This window comes from Bos javanicus, chromosome 21, assembly GCF_032452875.1.
Source record: "Bos javanicus breed banteng chromosome 21, ARS-OSU_banteng_1.0, whole genome shotgun sequence".
Classification (NCBI taxonomy): domain Eukaryota; kingdom Metazoa; phylum Chordata; class Mammalia; order Artiodactyla; family Bovidae; genus Bos; species Bos javanicus.
Window position 1 is genome coordinate 54,218,730 of NC_083888.1, and position 20,682 is coordinate 54,239,411.

The 20,682-nt window shown below is 35.4% G+C and overlaps 1 protein-coding gene across 7 annotated transcripts in view; it reads left to right on the forward strand.

The window, feature by feature from the left end:
• Positions 1 to 20,682, forward strand: part of TOGARAM1 (TOG array regulator of axonemal microtubules 1) — a 78,439-nt gene that overhangs the window by 42,619 nt on the left and 15,138 nt on the right. For 5 of the 7 annotated variants that reach the window (XM_061395015.1, XM_061395014.1, XM_061395010.1 and 2 more), the window contains 6 exons: positions 8,708 to 8,806; positions 10,153 to 10,325; positions 10,811 to 10,964; positions 13,717 to 13,888; positions 19,928 to 20,033; positions 20,328 to 20,563. In XM_061395015.1, coding sequence (XP_061250999.1) covers positions 8,708 to 8,806; positions 10,153 to 10,325; positions 10,811 to 10,964; positions 13,717 to 13,888; positions 19,928 to 20,033; positions 20,328 to 20,563 — 940 coding nt within the window. The remainder of the gene's footprint in view (positions 1 to 8,707; positions 8,807 to 10,152; positions 10,326 to 10,810; positions 10,965 to 13,716; positions 13,889 to 19,927; positions 20,034 to 20,327; positions 20,564 to 20,682) is intronic. The other 2 variants (XM_061395013.1, XM_061395009.1) reach the window with 1 other exon arrangement.

The following is a 20,682-nucleotide window of genomic DNA, read 5'->3' on the forward strand; positions in this document are numbered from 1 at the left end:
TTTTTTGTTATCACAAACCATTGTTAACAATGTACCCTTTTTTTCTTTCTTTCTTTTTTTTTTTTAACTTAATAGCAAGCAGCACTTCTATGACTGCTCTTTTTTCCGCGCCCCCCCCCCCCCGCCCCCGCCCCCCCAGAGAACCTGTTACAGCTGCTTTTACCATTTTTTCCTCAGAGTAAGAGGCAATAATTTTGAGCCCTCAGGGAAGCCCAATTTTGAAGGGCATAAATATGTAAATAGAGTGAATAGAAGTCACCTGTATTTCAGCATTGCCGCCCACCAGTAAATGTAAGGAACTGTCGTTTTTTTGTGTGTAGCAGCTTTTGTAATAAGGTCAACTTTTGTTGTCTCTGGTCCTCTTAAGTCATATATGTCCAGGTAGTCAGGCATTTTAGTTTATGTATACTTTTTGTGGAACTAATGCAAATTGAGTAAGAGTGAACTTGATTTTAGACACTTTTTCTTGTTTTTTGTTGTTTTTGTTTTGGTAAATTTCTAAAAATTTAATCTGTAAGATAATCCATAGTATCTGTTCTTTGTGAGAAAGATCATTTGCCCATTGTTTTTATTAATACAAAAGAGGATGACAGGGTTTTTTCATATTTATTTATATATTTTATTTTTTATATAAGAAAAACCAAATACAAAAATATTTTTCTTCCTAAAGGAAATATAATTTCATTGTTTTCAAATAATTGCTGAATATATTTTTTTACTGCCAATGGCTTTTTTTTTCTTTTGGATCATAAAAATATTGATATCTTTGATCAACAGTTAATTCTACTACAGAAAATTCCATCAAACTTACACTTCCAACTCTAAACCAAACATCTACTAGATCTATCTGGTCAACAAGAATAAACATATTCAAAACCAAACTTATCTTCCTTTCTAGACTTATTCCTCTTCCTTTTTTTAAATCTGTTTTTATTAGTGGCATTATCATTTTCCCAGTTATGGAGACTTAAAACTTTAGAGTCATCTTTTCTACTTCTCTTTACCCTTCAGGCAGTGACCAATCCTACCAGTTCTTTTCAGTTTAACCTGGGTAACTTCTTCCCTGGGTAATTACAGTAGCCTTCTGATAAGACATTTTGTCTCTTATTTTCACTTCTTTTCAATTCAGTGTACATACTCTTCCAGAATTATCTTTCTAATCATCTCTTCCTTGCTCAAAACCTTTAGTGGTTTTCACAGAATAAATTTCCAACTCTGTAGCATCATTTTTTCATACCCTTAATAATTTTGCCTCAGCTTATTACCTTTCTTGCGTTACCTCTTGAAAGTGAAAGTGAACTCACTCAGTCGTGTCCAACTCTTTGGACCCCATGGACTGTAGCCTACCAGGCTCTTCTGTCCATGGGATTTTCCAGGCAAGAATACTGTAGTGTGTTGCCATTTCCTTCTCCAGGAGATCTTTCTAAACCAGGGACAGAACCCAGGTCTCCCGCATTGTAGGCAGACGCCTTACCGTCTGAGCCACCAGGGAAGCATTACCTCTTACTATACCTCTATTCATGCCCTGTCCTCTGGCATTATTTATTTATTTGTGGTTGCACTGTGTCTTCATTGCTGTGCACAGGCTTTCTTTAGTTGTGTTTCTCCTCCTAGCAGTACGCAGACTTCTCATAGTGGTGGCTTCTCGTTTCAGAGCACAGGCTCTCAGTGCATGGACTTCAGGAGTTGTTGTGTTCAGGCTTAGTAGTTGCTACTGTTTGGCTTAGTAATTGCGGCTCACAGGCCCTAGAACTTGGGCTTAATAGTTGTGGTACTTAGTTGCTTAGATGTGGCTTAGTTGCTCAGTGGCATGTGAAATCTTCCCAACCAGGGATCGAACCCATGTGCCTTACATTGGCAGGTGAATTCTTACCTACTGTATCACTAGGGAAGTCCATATCTGCTTTTTGAAACTGGCTAAAATCCATTTCTTTATAAAGCTTTCCACATGCTTCTGGTCTGGAGTAGTATAAGATAAGATATAGGCATCTTTATATCTGTATTATGCTTTGTATATAATGGTGCATGTGTATGTGTGCACTCAGTGATGTCTGACTCTTTGTGACCCCATGGACTGTAATCTACCAAGCTCCTCTGTCAGGGGGGTTTGCCCTTTCCTACTTTAGAGGATCTTCCTGACCCAGGGATTGAACCTGCATCTCTTGTGTCTCCTGCACTGGCCTTTACTGCTCAGCCACCTGGGAAGCCACATATCAAATGAATGGAGTGATGATGAGCCAGCCAAAACTAATAATCATGTAAAACCTGCATCCTCAAATAATCAGGTTAAAGTAAATATTGAGTGCAATGTTAAAAGGAATAAAAAGACTCTCAGGAGAAATATTGGTGATGAGTGACAGATGTGAATGGATTTCTTTTGCAAGAAAGAAACCTCAGACTTTTTTAGAACTAGCTCTCCAAACTTCCTCTTCTTTCTCTCCTCTGCTGATTGTCCTTTTGAATGTGACCATTTTCTAGCATAATAACCTTGAACTTCAATTAACGATTTAAGAAAGTGATTAAGATGGATGTTTGTTGCCAACAAACTAGATTCTATAACAATATTTTCTCTTTCTCTATTTGAATAAATGGGGCAGAAATAACAACAACAAAAAAGGATAGTTCATATGCAAAGAATCTTTTAAGCATCTTTATTTTAGAATTGAGATTTGAGCAATATTTCTTTCAATAATTCTTTGCTTTAAATAAAATATAGGGTAAAAAGTGAAAGTAATATTAAAAATGATGCTATGTCAGACTTCCCTGGTGGTCCAGTGATTAAAACTCCATGCTTCCAATGCAGGGGGCAGAGGTTTGATTGATCCCTGGTCGGGAAACTAAGATCTTACTAAGATCTTACATGCGAGTGATGCAGTGGAAAAAAAAATGGTGTTATATCAGTGTTTCTTATAAATGAAATTAAACTACCTAGGCCTAGTCTTTATGTATTTCCTCCCATGATATTTGTTTAATTATCAATCACCTCTTAATAGTTAATGTATAGATTTTATGTTTGTTAACTGTTGTGGAGCAAATTGTTCCGTTTACTGAGATTTGTTTCTGTGTCACTGAACACTTTCTGGGGCTACCAGATGTTTCTGTCAATTGACCCTAAATTAATTGTATTTTGCTTTCATTTTTTTGTCTTGTAATTTAACATATTTATTGAGCACCTGCTGTGTGCCAAGCACTGTACAAATGGTCTCTGGAAAAGAATGATAATCAAAGCTAGACATGAGTCCTATCCCCATAGAGCTTACAGTCTAGTAGGAGAAAGGATAATTAAATAAATTATCATAAACTGAGGTAGAAGTTAATCTAGGAAAGTACAGATTGCTGTGAGATTGACTTGATCTGTTCCCAGGGGTGAGCAGCTTTCCTTCAAGGTTATCCTCTTTTTGTTTGATTATTGTGCTATGATTATTTTCTAACGTCTTCAAAGCTCTTAATTCTGATATGTATGAACTCCTTAAGTAAAGAAAGTTTTCTTTTCTGTCCAGTGCCTAGTCTGAACTAGATTTCATTTTTTTTTAATTGTGGTATAGTTGATTTACAATATTGTGTTAGTTTCAAATATATAGCAAAGTGATTCAGTTTCATGTATGTATATATAGAGAGATGTAGTTCGGAGATGGCAATGGCTCCCCACTCCAGTACTCTTGCCTGGAAAATCCCGTAGACGAGGGAGCCTGGTGGGCTGCAGTCCATGGGGTTGCGAAGAGTCGGACACAACTGAGTGACTTCACTTAACTTTTCACTTTCATGCTTGGAGAAGGAAATGGGAACCCACTCCAGTGTTCTTGCCTGGAGAATCGCAGTGATGGGGGAGCCTGGTGGGCTGCTGTCTATGGGGTTGCACAGAGTCGGACACTACTGAAGTGACTTAGCAGCAGCAGTTCAGATTAATTTTCCTTATAGGTTATTATTAATACAAGATATTGAATATAGTTCCCTGTGTAAATCCTTGTTGCTTATCTATTTTATGTATAGTAGTGTGTATATGTTAATCCTGTACTCCTAGTTTATTCTTTTCACATGCCTGTCGGCCATCTGTATGTCTTCTTTGAAGAAATGTCTATTTAGGTCTTCTGCTCACTTTCGATTGGGTTGTTCAGTTTTTTGGTTATTGAGTTGTATGTGGTATTTTGCATATTTTATAAAGTAAGCCCTTCTCAGTCACATCATTGACAAATATTTTTTCCAAGTCCATAGGTGGTCTTTTTGTTTTGTTTATACAGCAGTTTCCTTCACTCTGCCAAAGCTTATAAGTTTGGGTAGGTCTAATTTGTTTATCTTTGCTTCTGTTCCTTTTGCCTTTGGAGAATGATCTAAGAAGACATTGATACAATTTATGTCTGAGAATTTTTTGTCTATGTTTTCTTCTAGGAGTTTCATGGTGCCTTGATATTTAGGTCTTACAAGGTTTATTTTTGTGTATGGTGTGAAGTAGTGTTCTAATTTCATTGATTTACGTGTAACTGTCCAGCTTTCCCAACATCACTTGCTGAAGAGACTGAAAACTTCTCAAACATAGAGAAGGAAACAGATACCCAGGTACAGGAAGTACATAGGGTCCTAAACAAAATGAATCTAAACACCCACACAAAGGCATATCATAATTAACATAGAAAAAGAAAAGATTCTAAAGACAGCAAGAGGAAAAGAGTCAAAGAGTCAGTTACAGGGGAACCCCCATAAGGCTATCACCTGATTTTTTGCATAAATTTTGCAGGCCACAAGGGGATGGCATTGTATATTCAAAGTCCTGAAAGGGAGAAAAACCTGCAATATAGGATACTCTACCCAGCAAAATTGTCACACAAATCTAAAATATACAGTAGACTCACAAAACCAAAAAAGAAAGGAACTCTAGCATAATATAGAAGAAAATCATCAAACTCTAAAAGGAAATACAAAAAGAAAAAATGCAAAATCAGCTGGGAGGCAAGTTTTCAAATGGCAGTGTGTACATTCGCTTACTCCTTGGAAGGAAAGTTATGACCAACCTAGATAGCATATTCAAAAGCAGAGACATTACTTTGCCAACAAAGGTTCATCTAGTCAAGGCTATGGTTTTTCCTGTGGTCATGTATGGATGTGAGAGTTAGGCTGTGAAGAAAGCTGAGCACTGAAGAATTGATGCTTTTGAACTGTGGTGTTGGAGAAGACTTGTGAGAGTCCCTTGGACTGCAAGGAGATCCAACCAGTCCATTCTGAAGGAGATCAGCCCTGGGATTTCTTTGGAAGGAATGATGCTAAAGCTGAAACTCCAGTACTTTGGCCACCTCATGCGAAGAGTTGACTCATTGGAAAAGACTCTGATGCTGGGAGGGATTAGGGGCAGGAGCAGAAGGGGATGACAGAGGATGAGATGGCTGGATGGCATCACTGACTCGATGGACGTGAGTCTGAGTGAACTCCGGGAGTTGGTGATGGACAGGGAGGCCTGGCGTGCTGCGATTCATGGGGTCGCAAAGAGTCGGACACAACTGAGCGACTAAACTGAACTGAACTGACATACCTACTAATATTACTTTAAATGTCTGTGGACTAAATGTCTAATCAAAAAACAGAGTGGCAGATTGGATTAAAAAAAAAAAACAAACCCACAAGAACCTATAATAGGCTACCTACAAGAGAATCATCTTAGGATAAAGGACACACAGAGATTGAAAGTGAGGGAATGGAAAAAGATATATCATGCAAATGGAAGTAGCAAGAAAATGGGAGTAGTGATAATTATATCAGACAAATTGACTTAAAAACAAAGTCCATAAAGAGAATATTTTATCATGACAAAGGGATAAATATGGGAAGAGGATATTACATTTATTAACATGTGCATCCAGTATAGGAGCACCTAAATATATAAAATGAATACTAAAAACATGAAGGGAGAAATTGAGAGGAATACAATAATAGTAGGCAACTTCAAACCCCACTGAAACCAATGGACAGATCTTCCAGACAGAAAATCAATAAAGAAACAGAGATCATAAATGATACAATAGATCAGGTGGGTTTAATTAATATCTATAGGGCACTACATCCAAAAACCCCAGAATCACATTTTTTTTTTCAAGTGCCCGTGGAATGTTCTCTGCAGTAGACCACATACTAGGTCACAAAACAAACCTTAACAAAGTTAAGAGGATAGAAATTATTTCTAGTATCTTTTCTGAGCACAACAGTATGAAGCTAGAAATCAGCCACAGGAAGAAAAAAACCCACTTGGATACTAAACCACATATTACTAAAAAACAGTGGGTCATCATTGAAATCAAAGAGGAAATCAGAAAACACCTCAAGACAAATGACAATGAAAACACCTTACAGAATCTATGGGATGCAGCAAAAACTTTTCTAAGAGGGAAGTTTATAGTGACACAGGCCTTAAGAAAGAAGAAAAATCTCAAAAAACCTCCCACCTAAAAGACCTAGAAGAAGGACAAATGAGACCCAAAATCAGCAGAAGGAAGGAAATAAATATATGTCAGAGAATAAATAAATGAGATAAAAAACTGCAGAGATCAATAAAATCAAGAGCCCCCCCCCCCCTTTTTTTTTTTTAAATAAAATTTAGTAACCTCTAGCCAAGTTCAAGAAGAAAAGAGATAGGACCCAAAAAACAACATAAGAAAGTAAAGACAAATAACAACTGATTCCACAGAAATACAAAAACTCATACTATAAAGATTTATATGCCAACAAATTAGACAAGTTTTTAGAAATATGCAGTCTGCCAAAATTGAATCAAGAAGAAACAGATATTTGAACAAACCAATTACTAAAAGTAAAATCGAACATCTATTTTGAAAAACTCCCTACAAACAAAAGTCTAGGACCAGATGGTCTCACTGAGGAACTCTACCAAACATACAAAGACTGCACACCTATCCTCAAATTATTCTAAAAGACTGAAGAGAAGGGAACACTCCCAAATTCATTCTAAAAGCCACCATCATCCTGATATCAAAACCAAGGATAATTACCAAAAAAAAGAAGAAAGAAAATTATGTGTCGATATGTTTGATAAATATAGATGTAAAAATCCTCAATAAAATATTAGCAAACTGAATCCAATACAGTACATAAAAAGGATCAAAAAACATGATCGAGTTGGATTCATTCTAGGGTCTCAAGGACAGTTTATTATACCTAATCAAATCAATGTGATACATACCACATCATCAAAAGAAAAGACAGAAATTATATGATCATTTCAATAGATGCAGAAAAAGCATTTGATAAAATTCAACATCCGTCCATTATTTAAAAAAAAAAAAACTTCTCACCAAAGTGGGTATAGGTAAGTAAGTGTTAGTCACTCAGCCGTGTCCAACTCTGCAACACCATGGACTGCAGCCTGCCAGGCTTCTCTGTCCATGGGATTCTCCAGGCAAGAATAGTGGAGTGGGTAGCCATTCCCCTCTCCAGAAGATCTTCCCTATCCAGGGATTGAACCCAGGTCTCCTGGGTTCTTTTTTTACTGTCTGGGCCACCAGGGAAGCCCTGTAATAGGTACAGAGGGAATGAATCTCAAAAGCAATTTACAACAAACCCACAGCCAACATAATACTCAGTGGTGAAATGCTGAATGCCTTCCTGCTAAATTCAGGAACAAGGCAAGGATGCCTGCTCTCACCACTTCTACTCAGTGTAGCTTTGGAAGCTCTAGCCACAGCAGTCAGACAAGAAAAAGTAATAAAAGATATCCAAATCAGAAGGGAGGATGTAAAGCTGTCACTATTTGTAGATAATATGATACTCTATATGCTGCTGCTGCTGCTAAATCGCTTCAGTTGTGTCCGACTCTGTGTGACCCCATAGATGGCAGCCTACCAGGCTCCTCCGTCCATGGGATTTTCCAGGCAAGAGTACTTGAGTGGGTTGCCATTGCCTTCTCCAGATACTCTATATACAGATCCTTAAAAACTCCACACAAAAACTATTAGAACTAATAAGTGAATTCAGCAAGGTAGCAGGATACAAGAGTATCCTTCTTCATTTCTTTATACTTAAAACCAAATACCAGAAAGTAAAAAAAAAAATCACATCCAAATATTGAATAAAATATCTAGGACTAAACTTAACCACAAGAGTGAAAGACCTATACACTGAAGACAATAAAACATTGATAAAGGAAATTGAAGATGATTTTAAGAAATGGAAAGATATCGTTTGCTCTTTGATTTCAAGATTTAATATTGTTATACTGCCCAAAACAAACTATACAGATTTAATGTGATCCCTATCAATATAACCATGATAAATTTCACAGAACTAGAACAAATAATAATAACATGTATATGGAACCACAAACACCCAGAATTGCCAAAGCAATACTGAGGAAAAAGAAAAAAGCTGGAGGCGTATTCCTTTCAGACTTCAAACAATACTGCAAAGTTACAGTAATCAAACAGCTTGGTATTGGCACAAAAGCAGATATATAGATCAATGGAACAGAACACAGAGCTCAAAAATAAACCCACAAACCTGCAGTCAATTAATCTATGACAAAGGACACAAGAATATACACTGAACAAACCAAGTATTCTAAGTATTTATTGAATTAATGTGTAAATATATAAATTATAAATTCTTTGTATGAAATTAATTTTCAGTTTTAAAAAACCATGTCATGATATCCTGAAATACTACATAAGTATGTATTTTTTAATGCTTTTTTGTTTGTTTGTTTCTTTAGCATCTACAGGGTCATCATCAAATTTCCACCAAATTTCCAGTTTTGACTTCATGTCTACAAATACCTTATCAGAAGACTCAGTAGTAGTTGTTGGAAAAGGTATTTTAAAATTATTTAGCTTTTTAATTGTATGTTTTCTTCATGTATAAGCAAAGCATATCAATAAAGAATAGAGAAGAGTGTGCTTCAGGTGTTGAATAGAACTTTCTTTTTGAAAAAATTGTTAAATTGAAAGAATTAAAAGTGAATACTTAGCACCACATTTCTATCCTCTAATGAAACAATGGTAAATTTATGTCAGTAATTTTCAGAGAGATGTATTATGTGACAGGTACAGTTTAGGCACTTTATAAGATACTTCTGCTGCTGCTACTGCTGCTAAGTCGCTTCAGTAGTGTCCGACTCTGTGCGACTCCACAGACGGCAGCCCACCAGGCTCCCCGTCCCTGGGATTCTCTAGGCAAGAATACTGGAGTGGGTTGCCATTTCCTTCTCCACTTCTAGGACAGCTTAAACAATTTTATTGCAGTTCAAATTCAAATTGTAGTCCTTTTTGATTGACTTAGTAATCAATATAAATTAATATAATTCTATAACATCTCATGCAAAGACTAGACAAATCTTAATTAGTATCTGTTATATATTTCAGGTACGTTGAGAAACCTTTGAACAACTTGTTTGCAAATATCCTTTAAAATTATCATTTTTCCCCCAACTTGATTGAGGTATAATTGACGAATAAAATTGTAGGACATTTAAAGTATACAATGTGATGATTAAATACCTATTTACATTGTAAAAAGATTTCTCCATCTAGTCCATTAACACAGCCCAACTAGATTCTTTTTTAATTGCAAAACTAGAATATGATGATAGATGTTGAGGGTGTACATCTTATTTTTGGTAAATAGAATGAAATGCTTAGAAAGCTTTCCTGACTTCTTTGCTGATATCATTAGGTTAATTTTAGATCCTCCTCAGATTGACTTCAACCTCCCCTTATAAGCTTATTTTCTCTATTTGCCTTGTGCCCAAACATCACTCCACAAACATGCTTTCTACTTGTTCAGCTCTGCTTATGAACATCTTGATCTCATAGGATGTTCTCCCTGCCTTCCTCACTTGTCTACTCAAATTATTCTATGTCTTCCAGTCCCAGCTCAAATCCTTGCTCTTTGAAACCATTTTAAACACTCGCTTACCTAACCTTTCATTCATGTGAACTCAGAACTTACAATATGCAAATATGCAGTTCTCATTTGACATCATGAAATTTCTTGTTATTATATTATCATTTGATAGGTGTTTTTGTATTTTGTGATTATTTAACATGTTTTTCTTATTAATTATATTGTTTACTTCTTTTAAAACCTTGTCTTAAAATTTTGTTGTCCAGAATAACATCACATAAATAATGACAGTGTTTGATGGTTGGTTGCTTTCAGGGGTATTTGGAAATCCAATTCCAGCACCAGCAACCTGCAGTCAATCAGTGATAACTTCTGTGGAAAATGGGGTTTCGTTTTCAGTTAAAAATACTGAACCACCATCAGGCATTTATGGAAGAGCAGTTCAGCAGAGTATTCCATCATATGTTGATTCTGAGAATGAAAAAGATGTAAGGTTATTTCTTAATTATTAGGATAAATTCAAGCTTATGATACATCATTATTTTGTGTATATCAGATTTGGGGTGATAAAAGTGCTTTGATTATAATTTTTTAAATCTCAATGATATTGAAATTCTTGAACCTTAATCATGTAAATGATAGATTATTCTCCTTTTCCACCAAATATATTGTTATTCTGGTGTAAAGTATCTAATGTACTTTATATTCTACATGTACTTTATATACATATATATGTGTGCATGTATATATTTGACAATTTTCCAGGATATCGTCAAGGAGTAACAAACTAGTATCTTTAGGCACAAATTTAGTTCACAGTTGGTACTATGTAATTCTATTCAATTTTAGAATTACTGAAATAAGGACTAAGAAATGTATAATTCATTTTGTATAGCTTACAGTTGCCTAAGATGAAGATAGTTAAGTGTCAGACTTTCTAAATGATTAGAGATATTTCAACTTTTTCATGCAGATTAAAGTTTCTATTTCAAAATCTACTTATGACAAGATGAGACAAAAGAGAAAAGAGGAAAAAGAACTTTTTGACATTAAAGATTCTGAAAGGAAGGAACAGAATCCCTGGGAACGAATGAAATATACAGGAAATGAAAAAATGGCACCTCAAAGTAAGTGGAATTTAACATTTGGTGTGATTTTATTTAACTCATAATACTCAAAAACTACTGTACTGAGGTTTAACTGAGGGTGATACATGACTACTAGTGGAATATGTTGAACTATCATACTGAAATTTAAATGACTCAGTAAAATATAATTAACTATATATAATAGTTATATATAATATATAATTATTTGAAATTTGAATTTTCAGCATTCTCAAATAATTTCACTATTGCTGTCATAAGATCTAGGGGGAGAAAAATCCACAAAACTTCTTATCTAAGCCAATAGTTCAAAGTAGGAATGGAAGTATAAATATAACAAATAATATAAATAGTAACAAACCACAAATTGTTGCATATTCATTCTAGAGACATCAACTAATTTTGTGATTTTTCACCTATAATGTAGGCTTTACAGGTTTTATTTCTAAGAAGTATAAGGAGAGTGCTTCCCTGAAGTTACCCTTATATTATTTGAACAGAAGAGTATGCTTACAAGATAAATACAAAAAGTGAGAACAACCTTTTAGAGACTGTTGTCATAACACTTTTATTGTATTTTATAAAAGTATCAGTCTGCAAGAAAGGAAGTTTAAGAAACAAAACAAAGCCCCTAGCCTGGCCAACACTGCTTTAGATTGATGTTCTGTACACCTCTGTTTCCAGAGTAATATTTGTTTTGTTTTGTTTCTCTTTTTTTCCAGGTAAAAACAATAGAAATTCTCATATAATGCCGAGGTTGATAATTTGGTATTATATACGCATCCCTTCCTAATGAATTATTCTCACTTGAGAATGAAAGTAAAATAGGTATAGAGAGGGAGTCCTTAAAACTTTAGCAACAGTTTTTTCACCTGTAATACAGGATAATAATAATAACCATCACATAGGGTTGTCAAATGAATCAAGTGAGATGATATAAATGAAGCATTTAGCACAATGCAGGCAGGAGTTCAATAAATGATAGTTAGTGGTGCTGTTTTGAATTTGCTGTTCTTTCTGGGTTATAAAATTCCAAAGGTTTTTTTTTTAATACATACAAATCTTATTTATGAAATCTAATGAGGGTGCATCTGAACTATCAAAAAAATTATTGAGGTCTACTTATTATATTCATTAATTGTCATGTAATTTTCTTCAGATATGATTTACTCAAACAAAAATTGGTACTCATTTATCACTACAGTAATCCAAAATAATATATTCATCTTTTGGGATGCATCTTCTTATCTGGTGTGTGATAAAGTTTGGAAAGCACAAATTCTTTCTTAGACCTCTTTATATAAAATCAAGAGCAATTGTAGGCCTAGATGAAAATCCTACCTTTGCCACTCATTATTAGCATTGAGACCTTGAATACATTTCTTAGTCTCTGTAAAACTCAGTTATATTTTTGGCTGCAAATTGGAGATAATGAGAATACATATCACACCTTTATTGAGAGAATTAAATGTAAAGTTTGTAAAGCATTTGTCACAACAAGACTCTGATGCTGGGAGGGATTGGGGGCAGGAGGAGAAGGGGACGACAGAGGATGAGATGACTGGATGGCATCACTGACTCGATGGACGTGAGTCTGAGTGAACTCCGGGAGTTGGTGATGGACAGGGAGGCCTGGTGTGCTGCGATTCATGGGGTCGCAAAGAGTCGGACATGACTGAGCGACTGATCTGATCTGACCTGAATATGAAGTATTTAAATATCTCTTTAGGGACTTCCCTGGTTGTCCAGTGGTTAAGAATCAGTGCTTCCAATGATGGGTATGCAGGTTCAATCCCTGGTCGGAGATCTAAGATCCCATATGCCATGTAGTGTAGCCAAAAAAAACTCTTAACATGAAAAAATAACTAATCTCTACCCACTTACAAAAGCCATTACACATCCTATTTTATCTTTTTGATTTTTTTTCTTTCTGACACCCTCACTACATGTGTCTTACAGTGCTCAGTGCCTTTGTGGTAGGCATTGCCCTGGGCACTTACTTCCTCAGTATCTAGCACAATGCCTTATATCTGGAAAATGGGTGGTAAATGTTTGATTGTGGAAGAACCATTGATCATGCTACTACATATGATCTTAGGATTTTTAGTATACCTTAATGCTATACCAATAGCAAAACTTGTAATTTATACACAGTTGTTATGAAGCTTTATTTCTGTTATCAGTTGTATGGTAAATTAGGTATGCATATGAAGCTTTATTTCTGTTATCAGTTGTATGGTAAATTAGGTATGCATCCACTTTTTTTTTACAAAATGGGATCATATTCTTCTTACCAACTTTTATTGATAGCTCTTAAGGCCAAACTTTGTTGTATGACTCATGACTGCAAAACCACTTAAACATTTATAGTAATGTAATTTAATAGTTTTATTTATAAAAAATAAGTTTTTAAATAATTTTGATATCAGGTATTACAGTTTTGTTGGAGACTGAACTAATAGTTGGGGCTTCCCCACTGGCTCAGCAGTAAAGAATCCACCTGCAATGCAGGGTTCGATCCCTGGGTCAGGAAGATATCCCCGGCAGAAGGAAATGTCAACCCAGTCTAGTGTTCTTGCCTGGAAGACCCCATGGAACAGAGGAGCCTGGTGGGTTATAGTCCATGAGATCTCAAAAGAGTCAGACACAACTTAGCGACTAAATGACAACAACAACAATCTAATATAAGTTTCTATAAGAAATATTTGTAGACTCCATGGTCAGAGTACTATTTGTACCCCTTTGTATCAGAGTGAGTTTACACTTTATTTAGTATGTTTCTTTGTTCTAGATGAAGCATCTCCTGGAGCCATTCCACAGTATAAAGAAAGGATGCCCTCTGTCACTCATAGTCCAGAAATAATGGATTCATCAGAACTACGGCCATTTTCCAAACCCGAAGTAGCACTGACAGAAGCTCTGAGGCTTTTAGCTGATGAGGATTGGTGAGTTAACCATCCCTGTCCCAAAAGTTTGCTGAAATTATTTTTTATAAATTGACACATTTCCTATTATAATAGTCGTAGAAATGATTACTTACGTTCTTTCTTAGGCAGTCTGGGTTTTTCCCAACTTATAATTAATAGCTGAACTCTGGGCCTCATAGAGTGCTATATTAACACTTATGACATGTATTATAAGGATATAGTTTAGCTTTGTTAAGCTTTCGGTATTAAGTACAAATCTCATCGTTTCTCCAAGTGTTTCTCTGTGAAATATATTCTACAGAAGTCTTGAGAATACTTTCTCTGTTTCTGCCACGGCTGCATAGCTACCCAGCCAGCCCAGCCAGTAAATCAAGGCAAACAGAAAGACAGTGGCATCCACTTGCTTCAGCTGGAGCATGTACTGGCTGCTCTGTCCCATTTCCTCCTGTGTTCCTTCAGTCGGTCTTCATCCTCAGTGTGCACCTCATCATCAGGTTTGCTTTTTGTCCTCGATCATATTCATCAGCATAAAAATGTGCCATGATATTTCTTCTTTTTAAAAATCCTTCCTAAACTGCACACCTTCTTCACATTTTCACATTTCTTTTCTCCTCACTTGTTAGCAAAAGACCTTAAAAATGCAAGTTCATTTGTCTACTTTTTCACCTCTTGTTCTCTTCTCAGCCTTCTTTAATTGACTTTCAACCCTCCCCTCCTCGACCGTCACTTAGCTTCACTAAAACTGCAAAAATAACCATTTGCTAAATCTACACTAGTCACTTACTGTCATCATACTTAGCCTCTCAGCATCATTTGTAATACAGTTGACACTCCCCCCTTTTTTTTTTAATTAATTAATTTTTCTTTTGACTGCATTGGGTCTTTGATACTATGTGTGAGCTTATCTTGGTTCTTTTCCTGCTTCAGTACTTAGTGCTTATTGGTGTTCTGTTTGATTTCAGTATTGAGGAGTGCTCCAGAATTTAATCCACTGACATTCTCTATTTACATTCATTTCAAGGATCCAGGCTGGCAATCTTTTCCTATAAAGAGCCAGACAGTAAAATATTTTAGACTTTGCAGGCCACATGTCTCTGTTGCAGCTACTCAACGTTGCTGTCATAATAAAAATCAGCCTTGGACATTATGAAAACAAATGGGGACGGCTGTGCTTAAATGAACTTTACTTATAAAAATTTGACTTATAGAAGAAAACTCTGACGGGGCCAGATTTGGTCAGTGAGTCATAGTTTGCCAATCCCTTTCTTAAATGATCTCATTCAGCTTCATAGCTTTAAATTCCACCCACACTCTGATTTCTCATAAATGCATATCTGAATTCCTGGTATCTTCTTGAGCTCTAAGCTTATAAGCTCTAAGCTTCTACTTGACACTTCCACTTGGATTACAGTAGACATTTTAAATTTAATATGTCTAAAGTAGAACTATTAAACTTCCACTTCTTGCCAAGATGGATTAACAGGTATTAGATTTGCCTTCACATTAGAAAGAACTAAAGAAATCATACAAAATACATGAAGCAGTGGTTTTGAGAATATTGTTCACCAGGCAGTGAAAGACAGTGATCCCTAAGAAACAAAGAAGTTGATCCCTATAACTGCCCTTGCTATCTTCCTGCAGAGTTTTCAAATCACAGCTTAGGGAGGGGAAAGCCATGTACATATCAGCAGAAATGGAGATGAAACTGGGAGTTTGGGGAGGCCAAGATAGCTAGAGCTTGTAGCCAGAATGCCAGAGGAGGATATAGCTTCTTAAAGAACTCTAGGATCCTTCAGAGAATTACTCTCGAATGTTTAGCTGAGTATTGGTCAAGCCAGAACAAGAAACACTTATAAAAGTTACAAAGAACAATCCCTGGAGCATATACAAGGCCAAGAATACTTTTCTTTCCCCACCAGCAGAGTGGAAAACCTTACAAGTTACATGGCATTGTACAATAGTCCAAAGAGTTTTGCTTCATCTATGTAATGCATAAACCCTAGGCTAAAGACTGACTTTGTTCCACCAAACAGAACATAGAAGCAAGACCTGAGAGGATCAGACTTTCCAAATAACTATATCTCATAACAAAGCTAAGGATATTTATAGGAATATAAAAATATCTAAGATAAAAATTCACAGTGCCTGGCATCTGGTAACAAATTACCAGGCATGCAAAGAGACAGGAAAATACAACCCATAATGAGAGGGGAGACAAAGAAAACAATGGAAACTAATCCAAAAATGGTATCAGGTCAGTTCAGTCACTCAATAGTATCTGACTCTTTGCAACCCCGTGGACTGCAGCACACCAGGCTTCCCTGTTCATCACCAACTCGTGGAGCTTACTCAAACTCATGTCTATCACGTTGGTGATGGCATCCAACCATCTCATCCTCTGTCATCCCCTTCTCCCGCCTTCAGTCTTTCCCAGCATCAGGATCTTTTCCAATGAGTCGGTTCTTTGGTCCAATACTCTCCAGAGTATTGGAGTTTCAGCATCAGTTCTTCCAATGAATATTCAGGACTGATTTCCTTTAGGAAGGACTGGTTTGATCTCCTTGCAGTCCAAGGGACTCTCAAGAGTCTTCTCCAACACCACAATTCAAATGCATCAATTCTTTGGCTCTTACCTTTCTTTATAGTCCAACTCTCACATCCGTACAAGACTACTGGAAAAACCATAGCTTTGACTAGATGCATCTTTGTTGGTACAGTAATGTCTCTGCTTTTTAATAAGCTGTCTAGGTTGGTCATAACTTTTCTTCCAAGGAGCAAGCATCTTTTAATTTCATGGCTGCAGTCACCATCTGCAGTGATTTTGGAGCCCCCAAAAATAAATTCTGTCACTGTTTCCATTGTCTCCCCATCTATTTGCTATGAAGTGATGGAACTGGATGCCATGATCTTAGTTTCCTGAATGTTGAGTTTTAAGCCAACTTTTTCACTCTCCTCATTCACTTTTATCAAGAGGTTCTTTAGTTCTTCTTCACTTTCTGCCATTAATGTGGTATCATCTGCATATCTGAGGTTATTGATATTTCTCCTGGCAATCTTGATTCCAGCTTGTGCTTCATCCAGCCCAGCATTTCACATGATGTACTCTGCATATAAGTTAAATAAGCAGGGTGACAACAAACAGCCTTGACCTACTCCTTTCCCGATTTGGAACCAGTCTGTTACTAACTGTTGCTATAGATTATAGAATTGCTAGACAAAGAAATTATTTTAACTATAGTTATAATTCTAATCCATTATGTTAGAGAAGCTAGAGGAAAGACATGAACAGAGGATTGGTGAACTGTAGGGAGACTTGCAAAATCCCTTTTGCCATATAATGTAACATGATCGAGGGAAGTAATAGCCCATCATATTCACCCTTAAGGGGAGGGTATTATTCAGGTCATGTATACTAGGGGCAGGAAGCAAGGTTTAGACTTCTGTCTTATCATTTAGACTGTCATTAGACATTTATCATTAGAATCATTTAGAATTCTGTCTATCACATCATGAATAAAGAGGGCCATTTTATATTGATAAGGGAGTTAATTCAGCAAGAAGACATGGCCGTCCTAAACATTTATTTATCATATACTGGAGCTTCAGAATATATTAAGCAACTACTGTTAGAACTGCAGAGAAATAAACAAATCCACAATTATAGTTGGAACTCAAACAATCCTCTCATTAATTGATAGAACTAGAAGAAAGAAAATCAGTAAGGATATAGAAGAATTTCAACTTGACCTGTGACATTTATAGAATACTTCAGGTAAAACAACAGAATTCATTCTTTTCAAGTCCAGAAGGGTCTTTACTGAGAAAGACTGTGTTCTGAAACATAAAACAAATAATTTAAAAGGTTTCAGATTATGCAAGGTTTGTTCTCTGACCACAGTGGAATTAAATTAGAAGTTAGAAAAATACCTGAAAAATCTCTAAATATTTGGAAACTAAGTATCATACTTACTAATCATCCATGGCTCTAAGAATGGAAAATTAGCATTTTGAATTTAATGAAATTAAAAAATGAGACAAAATTTGTGGAATACAGCTAAATTAGAGGAGAATTTATAGCCCTATAATTATAAAAGATGAAAAGTTTTATATCAGTGACCTCAGGTTTCACCTGAAACTGAAATGCAAATGAAGCCCAAAATAAGCAAAGAAAGAAAATAATAAAGAATGTAATGGAAATCAATGAAATAGAAAACAAACAATTGGGAATACAAATGAAAATAAAAGCAGTCTCTTGGAGAAGATAAATATAATTGGTAAACCTTTTAGTCAGACTGATGAAGAAAAAAAGAGAAGAAACAAATTACTACATCAGGAAAGAGAGAAGGAATATCACTACTTATCATACAGCTATTAAATAAATAATGAAGGGAAAAAATAAATAATAAAGGAATATGATAAATAGCTTTAGGCCCATAAATTTGACAGCTTAGTAAAATGGACAGATTTTTGGAAAGACACAATCTACCAAAACTCACTCAAAAAGATACAGATAATCTGTATTACCTAATATCTCTTGAGGAAATTGAATTTGAATTTCTTTCCCACAAAGAAAACTTCATGCTTGGGTAGTTTCACTGATGAATTATATCAAACATTTAAGGAAGAAATCAATTTTACACAAACTTCTAGAACATTGAAGAAGCTGGTGTGCTTCCTGTCTCATTCTTTGCCGTCAGCAGTACTCTGATACCAGAACGATGCAGATAATGTTTCACGTGAACTTGAAAAAACAGTCTGCATTCTGGTGTTGGTTGTAGTGTTCTATCAATGTTAAGAAGATCAAGTTGGTTGGTGGTGGTTGAAAGTCTTAAATTTCCTGTATACTTACTGGTTTCCTGTTTATTTTTTCTATCAGTTACTGGGCTTTTAAAATCTCCAAGTATAGTTTAAGCTTTGTATATTCCTTCTTAAGTTGATTTTTTTGGTTGTTGTTGGTTTCTCTTTAGCACTTAAATTGTATTCAGTGTTTTCTGGCTTGTACATTTCTGGCCTAAAGCCTTTTATCGTTGTTATCTTTGTTCTGCTGTATGTAATTTGCCCTTTTTTCCTATGGCTGTTTTTAAGAATATTCCCTTTAACAGTCTTTTTAGTAATTTGATAATAATGTTCCATTTTGTGTTTTTTTGTGGTTATCCCATTTAGGATTTGTTCTTGGATCTGAGAATTTAGAGCTTTGATCAAATTTGGAAAAATTTCAGCCACTCTTTCTTAATTTTTCTGCCTTCCTCACTCTTGACTCCACTTTCTATTATTTATGTTTAGAATCTGGTTGTTTATGCATCTGAATGGTAATTGTAACAGCTTTATGCTTATCCAAAAAATGAAAATCTTGAACCAGGCATCTGCTAAATAGATTTACTCTTGCCACCTTGAAATCTTGAGTCTTTTCTCCCTGTTATCCCATAACTTATTCAAGGGATTTAAATGCTTAAAAAAGTAACCACTATCAGTATTACCAACTAAGGAAACTCAGCTTACATTTTTCAAATAATTAAAATGGAAACCATCAAGTTTGAAATGTAATGTCTCTATCCCACTTAAATCTACTCTCTTGTTAGCATTCACCTACCCTTCATCTGTCTCATTAGGTAAGATAATGAAAAAGAAATACGAGTTACATAACCATAAATGTTTTTCTGCTCTTGGATCACCAACAAAATTATGGCTAGTTATTTAATCTCCTTCCATTTTCGTTTCATTGCTTCCCTCACATTTGCCATTCCATTCCTTTCTATTCTCTAAAAAGAATATGACATGCTTAGTAGTGGAGAAATGTTCCTTTTTATTGACAAAGCATATGCTTAACTTGACTGTCAGCAGTGGTTTTGAATGGTGTTTTGAATCAGGAGTAGAACTATGGGAGTAAATAAAACTTTCCATATCTTTTATTTGAGCTTCCTGCATGATAAGGGAAGATAGACAGGGTCTCCTCATTGGCAATAATCCATACTCACAAAAGAAGAAGAAATCTGAGATCCTGTTCCAGTGGAGCCCCATTTAATACATGATTTTGTTGTTTGTTTCTTTTTCTCACAGGGAGAAGAAAATTGAGGGACTGAACTTTATTAGATGTTTAGCTGCTTTTCATTCTGAAATATTGAACACAAAGTTGCATGAAACAAATTTTGCAGTAGTTCAAGAGGTAAACTTATTTTTCAGCTGAGTTAAGGAGTGTTTGGATAACAAAATATAAACATGCCATATTTACTTGACCTTGAAAAACTGTACTAAATGAAATCAGTAGGCTTGTATGTAAAGTACCTCATGCCTTACTTTGCAACATTTAAAAAAATTTATAAAATGTTGATTTTTCTTTTAAAGACATAATATACATACTAATGCATGTTGCTTTGACAATAAATTTGGCTTTAAGGTCATTATTACTGATTTTCTTTCAGAATTTCAGCAAAATGTACATTTTGGAAATCTTTTTTAGGTAAAAAATTTACGCTCTGGAGTTTCTCGTGCTGCTGTGGTCTGTTTAAGTGATCTTTTTACTCACCTGAAAAAGAGCATGGATCAAGAACTAGATAATACCGTAAAAGTTTTGTTGCAGAAGTCAGGAGAATCAAATACATTTATAAGAGAAGATGTTGACAAGGCATTAAGAGCTATGATCACTAATGTAACTCCCGCACGTGCGGTTGTTTCTCTTATCAATGGAGGACAAAGGTAATGTTCAAAATAATCTGGACATGTCCTTAAACTAAAAATGCAGTTGTTTATAATCTGGGGTATACGGGAAAAGTGCAAATTTCAATGTTATTTCAGTCAGAAAACATGTATTAAAT